We start from the raw sequence: 7,964 nt of genomic DNA on the forward strand, positions 1-7,964 counted from the left end.
CCCCACAAGGTCACAAATTTACTGGTATCCCTATCTTTATGGGGACAATTGGTCCCCACAATGTGATAATTACAAGGTACACACACACACACACACACACATTAAAGTTGCCTAATCACAGACCAGTACTTTGCAACAAAGTACTGCGCCACAACATTTTGCGCAGTCTATCACGCAGACTTTGAAAAAGCAAACGGAAAACCAAAAATTCACAACTTGCATAGAATCCAGCTAACGTTAGCCAACTCCTTTTGCCATAAGTGCTGAAAAAGCATAGCTCGACCGCAATTACTTCCTGCTGCTCAATGTGGTCCTTCAATTTACTTGTTTCCACTAATGAGTACTGTAGCTAGTATTTACATGGCAATATGCAACGCGTATTGAGACTTGATCCAATCACATGAGGTGAAAGACATAAAAAAACCAATATTGTTTCACTTACAACGTAAGTGGGAGGGTTTGGGGCGCACAGTAACAATTATAGCTCAGTTACATGCTTTTAACAAATTTACTGACCTTCATACACAATTGTTTGGGTGGCACCCCAGACACACACATGACACACACACAACAAATTATTAAATAAATGATAACATGGCTAACAGTGAAATAGTACAACTAAATTAACTAATTGATTTTGTATTAATTTGCACGGTATATTTAACTTTTTGGTAACATGTTACCTTTCTTCTTAGGCCAACTGACCAGCAGCCAGTGGTGGTAGCTCTGTGGACAATATATGCTAACAGCTGTTTACTACTTTCTTACAGGTCTGCATCCCTCTCAGCTGTTACAGTACTACACTGCACACTGCACAACACCATTAAGTTTAAAGACATATTCACACTTTTTAGACATTAAAGTTATATGCTTACATGAACCACATAAAGTTTATGTTACAGCTTATCTGTTGTGTATCAGTTTCTTAGCATTGTTTGAATAAAGACTTTGGAAATGCCAGGCATGTGATATTTACTTGTATCTTGTGGAACTGTTTTCCAAACTGACACAAAGTTTTCTGCTAAAATGTTTGAGTACAAAAATGTACATATATTACTAAAACAATATTTTGTTTCATGTGAATGAGTGAATAGAAAATTCCCAACTCTACAAGATCCACTACTTTATTTTAGACTGCTAAATCTCCAACCTCATCTGTTACAAATTTGTTATCAAACAAAACTGTATTTATTTTATCAGCATCATTAAAGTTTTATTAATTTGTTATTTTTGCCTTATTAACCTAATCATCCAGCTTGCGTTAGTGATGATGTCTTCTATATTGACTTTGGTGTGTCTTCCTTTTGCGTTTTCGTTTCTCTTCTTTCTTGTCGTCTTTATGTGATCCTGGATTTTAATCAAAGATACCCCAACTTACCCTTAACTCAAACCCTAACCATTTTAAACCCTCAAATTAATTTGAAATAATAGTTTGAGGAGTAATTTTTAAAAGGCCCTACCCCAATCCTTAATCTAACATACACATTAATCCTAATCCTGAAATCTGATTGGTTAATGAAAGTGTTGATCCAGGACCAACAATGGTGTTGATCCAGTCATCCAGAATCACATCCTACTTGGTGAAATCACGTTCACCGACCAGGTCAGTAAACATTATTTCTTGGATCATATTTCAAAGCTGACAGAAAAAAGATTTTCTTAAGAAGAAAATCTCCTACATCTTGGATGACCTAAAGGTGAGTAAATTAACTGCATGTTTTAATTTCTTGCTGAACTATTCTATTAGATTATTTAACTTATAAAACTTTCAGTAAGATGCACAATCAAAAAGACAGGCAGCCTGGTCATAAGCAGAAATAGGAAGTGCTTTATTCAATCCTTCTGGTACTGTATGTTTTAAAGCATTACATGTCAACATAAGTCTTTCAAAAAACAAAAATAAATATATATTTGAAATAACACACATATATGATGCAATTTTAGTCATAAGATCAAAAGAAAAGTGCAAGAACCCTAACATAAAACAACTTGTTACAATACTATGAACGTTCTTTTAAAATATTTCTTCTTAATATTTAATCACCATGTGGTTAAATTAATAAAGCAGGATCGTTCTGTGATAATTAATGATTAATCATATCTGCTGCACATGAAGTTGAGTTTCTCACTTTGATGAAGGCTGATCCAGCGCTGATCATCTCTAGACTGAACTGCTCCAGCTCTATTTTCAGTGTTGCAGTATGTCAGTATTGTCCCGTTTTCCGAAGCCCAATTCTGATAGCACACGGCCTCACCTCGTACCCAGATCCAGAGGTTCATGTGGCAATAATAGTGTAAACCCATCCACACGGCTGCAGTGGAGGCCTGTTTAACCACTTCTGTCACCCAGCGCTGAATCTCCTCTGAATTAACTGAAACCAGGTCTCTATAATTTTTTTTGCAATATGTCAAAGCTTCAAGCCAGGTCAGATTCTCTTTGATCAAAACCAGATTATCTGCACAAAGAGCAAACCACACATAAGATAAATCAAAAGAAACATACAGGAAAATAAACTTCTGTCATGAAACACACATTGACTTATAAGGACATTAGAGAGATGACAGAAATGGGGTTTGGGGGGTGCATGGCAAGCAGGTATAATATTGGAAAGTGAGAGCACATCTCTGACAACACAAAGACTTATGATAATAGGGTAAGATGAAAGATTTTCTGTGCTTCATGAGATTCACTCACCTTCATGACACACAAAGTAATAAGAGTCAGTACAGGTTGCGTCATTCCATTGTGTCTGCCGGGCTGTTGCACATTGTTGTTTACTACCACCATTGGGTTCAGCAGACATCCAGTTTCTGAAAGTGGAGTCACTCTTAGCTGACCACTCCCAAGAATCACTGAACAGACCAATCCAGACATCAGATATCTGACTGTCATTAATAATCTTCTGAATCAGTTGATTCTCAGTCTGATTCCTCACACTGGTCAGATCAGCATGATTCTGTCTGCAAAACTGTTGAGCCTCTCTCCATGTTTTGTTAGAAGTTTCAATTATGTATTCATTACTGCTCTCTGTTTAAGAAAATAAAAATTCTGACTTTTAGTTTTACTACTGATAGGAATCAAACTATGTGCGGAATAATTTAATAATTTCTTACATCCCTTTTACACCCCCTCTATTTGTGATGTTTGTTGTTGCATTGACATATAAGTTTACATTTGCTTTCATATTTGGAAGCTGCACTCACCATTGTAGCAGATGAATCTTAATTTGAGTTCACAAGACTCATTATGCCATTTTCCATTTCTGATAAAAGCACAATAATTTTGTCCATTTGATTGTCCATTTGCCCAGTTCAGATAGTTCACAGGATCACCAAGAGACCACTTCCATTTATAAACACCTGTATTCTTCAACCCTATCCAAAAGAGAACTGTTTTCACTTCAATTGTCAGCATGTCCTTCATGTTGCTGATTGTGGCCAGGTCTGTGTACTTCTCTCTGCAATAAGTCTGGGCATCAGTCCAGGTTTTCGTCATGTTTTTATAGTAATACTGCCGTTGAACGCATTCAGATACTGGACAGAGAGCTATAAGGAAGAGTGTTTCATTTTTAATAAAAAAGGTCAATTGTTATTTCATTTTAAACCAAACATAAAACCAGACACACATACTCACCAATGAAAAGAAGTCTGAAATATAGCGTTTGACCCATTTCTGAGGTTGAAAACCTTGTGTTTTAATTTTCTCAGATCTTTCTTTCAGAATTCTATGCATTGTGGTGAGAGGTGGGAGCACAAAATTAAAAATGTCAACTTAATCATTACATTTTATCAATACAAATTAACATCATGAGATACTGGTGTTTGTGAGTAGTAGATTTCTCATTTAATTCAATTTGCAGCAAATACATTTGGGAATATTATATCACAGCTGGTTTAGTGTCTGTCATGTTTTGTAACATTACTATTTAAATATTGACTGTCAACATTTTCATTACATTCTGCATCTCTTCTGTAACTGTACCAGTTACAGATTTTTATTTGATCAGAAGTTACTAAACAGATCACTGACATTAATTCCCAATTCTTATGAAACAGTGTCATATTAAAAGTATAATTTTAATAGAAATGAAAATGTAAATAGTTCTTACTTTTGAGGTTGTGTCTCACTCCTAAATCCTGAAATTCTTTTGTGTTTCTTTGCTTTTATATTAGTTTATTATATTTAGCACCTCCCATCATTCATTTTTATTTTCATATGTCATGTCAGTTCTTTTCTTATTTGCATAAAGATGGTTTCAGCAGTAACCACATAAACATACACAGTTTTGTGGAACGAGCGTAACTTCCGATAAACTCAGCAAAGAATCAATAACAATAGAGTCCTTTTAGAGTAGTTTATTTCTGATAACAAGCAAAATTAACAACAAGTAGATTACCTTATTTATAATCATAGCTGAAGCGGATCAAAAACTAGACTGAGCTAACATTACTGTGTAAAATTTGTACAAAAATAACGTATACAATGTTAACTACTGATTGGCTGCCAAAACACCCTTCAAATAGTGGCGATCCAACATGTGTTATTTTCACAGAGGTATTTGTTCCAGAGTTAAGTTTAGCAACTAGTCAGACCATTAAAGAAACAGAGACCAGGGCCCTTTCTCAACACCAAGTTCGGACTTGCGTCCTTCGTAGTTCGGACTTGCAAGTTCAGACTTGGAAGAACGAACTCCCTTGGACGGAAGTACACAAATCCGGTTATATTGCAAATGGAGTACTTGAGGTCATCATTCAGTCTAACCAATACATGCAATCCTGGCTATTCTTATTTTAATGTATTTTTAATGAAAAATATATAAAATGCAAAAGCCCTGTATGTTTTTGTTTTGAAATAATATGAAATATGCGGTTAAGGCAACATGTGCTTATGCTGATAAGCTTTAATGTATTTATTACTAAATGAATTAGGATAAAACACAACCATTTATTTTAATACTACAAAATGTTTGTACAACATGAAATAAACACAAGAAAAACATCAGATTAAAGTAAAGTGCAGTTATTTACTACATTGTTAAGGTTATATAAAAATATATGTGATTTAAGTTATAAAACTTAACTTTAAGTTAAAACGATAATAACAAATTACAGACTTAATATGATTAATTAAGAGAAATAAATTGATTAAACAAAAAAATGCCAGTTAGATATATCAAAAAAGGGAATATTTCATCATGTTTGACCATCATACACTGACCATCATATACACCACTGACCACCCGATGATTCACCGGAACTCACATATCCAAATGAAAATTTAAATATAGATGCTATCTTTACAAACTGACCACATATTTGAAGTTTATTCAGCTATATTCTCGACTAAACAGCACTTAAAACTACATTTTTTGACACAGAAAAAATTATATTTCGAATATTGTGCAAGTTTTAACCTCATGGCCATGGTATAATGACATGAATGAGGCGATTTGGTCAGAAGGCATCCATAACACCACCATCAATAATGTCATCCCTACTTTCAAATGAGGACCTGACCATCAGTTCACCCACTTTCTTCAACAGCCCTTCTCCTATGGCCTCGGTCACTGGCCCTTCTTCTATGGCCTCGGTCACTGGCCCTTCTCCTATGGCCTCGGTCACTGGCCCTTCTTCTATGGCCTCGGTCACTGGCCCTTCTCCTATGGCCTCGGTCACTGGCCCTTCTCCTATGGCCTCGGTCACTGGCCCTTCTCCTATGGCCTCGGTCACTGGCCCTTCTCCTATGGCCTCGGTCACTGGCCCTTCTCCTATGGCCTCGGTCACTGGCCCTTCTTCTATGGCCTCGGTCACTGGCCCTTCTCCTATGGCCTCGGTCACTGGCCCTGTTCCTATGGCCTCGGTCACTGGCCCTTCTCCTATGGCCTCGGTCACTGGCCCTTCTCCTATGGCCTCGGTCACTGGCCCTTCTCCTATGGCCTCGGTCACTGGCCCTTCTCCTATGACTTCAGTCGCTAGCTTTTCTCCTATGACTTCGGTCGCTGGCCCATCCATCCTACCAGGTGAAAAAAACGTGTGGCAACTGAAATTTTAGATTTCCTCCAGGAGGAATCTGCCAAAGAGGAGGAACAAGAGAAACAATTCAATGAGAGTCTTTTTTGAAAAAATAAGTTCTTGTTTCTAAGGCATTGTTCTCTTTCTATATCTGTTTTTACATTTTGTTTACGTTGTTTGTGTGTCACGGATACACCAGGTCCTCACACACACATCACTCTTCATCCCCAATCACAATCACCGCACTATTGATTCACTGCACCTGTCGTCTTCATCATCACCCACACAATATAACTACGGATAAGACCGGACAAAGAGTGTGTGTCTGTAGCTGCCTTATAATAAGGCAACCACAGACACACACTCTTTGTCCGGTCTCGTCTTAGCAACACTACTGTGAGCTATTGTGGACTAACCTGACTCTCTGTTTGTTATTCAGATTTATATTATCTTCATCGTCTTCTGTGGAGCTTCCAGAATGGGGCTGCACCGAAGGACTCGGGCATCATGTGTTGATCCAGGGTATACACAGAACACATCAATAAACCTGTCAGTGTGGTCACAGATTGCTTGCAATACAACAGAATGAAAAAGTTTTCTGTTGAAATAACAGTTGGCATCTCTCACCGGGGCTTTTATGCGTATATGGCAACCATCTATAGCACCCAAAGCCCCCAGGAAAGCATTGTGATTTGCCAACCTGGCAAACTCTTCACTTACTGCCATCCTTGCATCTTCTGTGGATGGGAGTTTTTTTATATTGCCTCAGGAGGTGCAGGAGGGACCCAAGTACCTCTCTTACTGACCGGAAGACTGTGGTCTTGGGAATAGAGAACGCCCGGCAGACAACTCTGTAGGAGGTACCGCAAGCCAACCAGAATATGAATATCAGCACCTTTATGGTTTGCCCCCAACCATGGTGTCGATCATGAAGCATGCTCAAGAGTGCATTCAGGGATTCACGACTAAGGCGATAATCAGGTCTGGTGTCATTTTCTTCATAAAAAACAGACGAAGCACTGGCACAGTAGGGTTCATTTTATTGTAGGCTGCAGGATTTACATCCTACAAAATTAGATGCAGGGCCACACATTAATCAGCTGTAATAAACTTGTGACATCCATCATTCTATTTAGAGTTACTGATATAAAGTATATGGTTATATGCATATGTTTATTAACTGGGCTATATTGTGAATTTTTTTTTAGAGATATAGTGCCAGAAACCATATAAAAAGTGGGTTTATGTCGGAGCCGATGGTTTAGTGGGCAGCGCTCCGACATATGGTGCTAATGCACTTCTGGCGACCTGAGTTCGAATCCCGGCTCGAGGTCCTTTGCCGATTCCATACCACTCCCTCCCCCCTCTACTTTCCTGTCGTCTCTCAAATCTACTGACTATCAATAAAGGCAAAAATGGCCCAAAAAAATAATTATTAAATAAAAAAGTGGGTTTTTGTTAAATTATTATCAATTAATAAGAAACTATATAAAAAGTGAATTTTTTTAATTATTATCAATGAATAATTCAATAATACTTTTTTAACATAAACCCACTTCTTATATTGTTTCTGGCAATAAAACAATTATTCATAGACCTTTTTCACTGTGCTAAACTAGCAGTTACAAATCTGTCCAGAAGGTTCCGATAGTTGCTTAACTCACCCGTTCAAAAGTTATGGCCAGAAGCAGTCTCTTACGAAGTAGTCGTCGCCTTCGCTGTCTTCTTTTATATTCATTACTGATTATAAATAGGTATGATAAAGTTAAATCGACGAGAAGCAGATGAGGCTCTGCCATTTTTCTTTATTTACCACAGACTGTTTACTATACTGTGCGCGGGAAGAAGGCGCACAAGAGCGCTATGCAATTATATGACCATTGATTAAAAAGTTTGTAATAAAAAAAGATACATACACATTAACCAAATAAAAGTTTATTTTCATATTTGCA

At 37.3% G+C, this 7,964-nt stretch overlaps 1 protein-coding gene across 1 annotated transcript; it reads right to left on the reverse strand.

Annotated features, from left to right (window-relative positions):
* Positions 1-2,091: 2,091 nt before the first annotated feature.
* On the reverse strand, positions 2,092-3,749 carry LOC135753326 (C-type mannose receptor 2-like). Its single transcript, XM_073816140.1, has 4 exons — positions 3,635-3,749; positions 3,205-3,546; positions 2,696-3,028; positions 2,092-2,456 (listed from the first exon to the last, which is right to left on the reverse strand). The coding sequence occupies exons 1-4, from the start codon at positions 3,669-3,671 to the stop codon at positions 2,092-2,094; spliced, it is 1,077 nt and encodes a 358-aa protein (XP_073672241.1). The 5' UTR covers positions 3,672-3,749.
* Positions 3,750-7,964: the final 4,215 nt, after the last annotated feature.

This window comes from Paramisgurnus dabryanus, chromosome 11 (assembly GCF_030506205.2).
Source record: "Paramisgurnus dabryanus chromosome 11, PD_genome_1.1, whole genome shotgun sequence".
NCBI classification, from domain to species: domain Eukaryota; kingdom Metazoa; phylum Chordata; class Actinopteri; order Cypriniformes; family Cobitidae; genus Paramisgurnus; species Paramisgurnus dabryanus.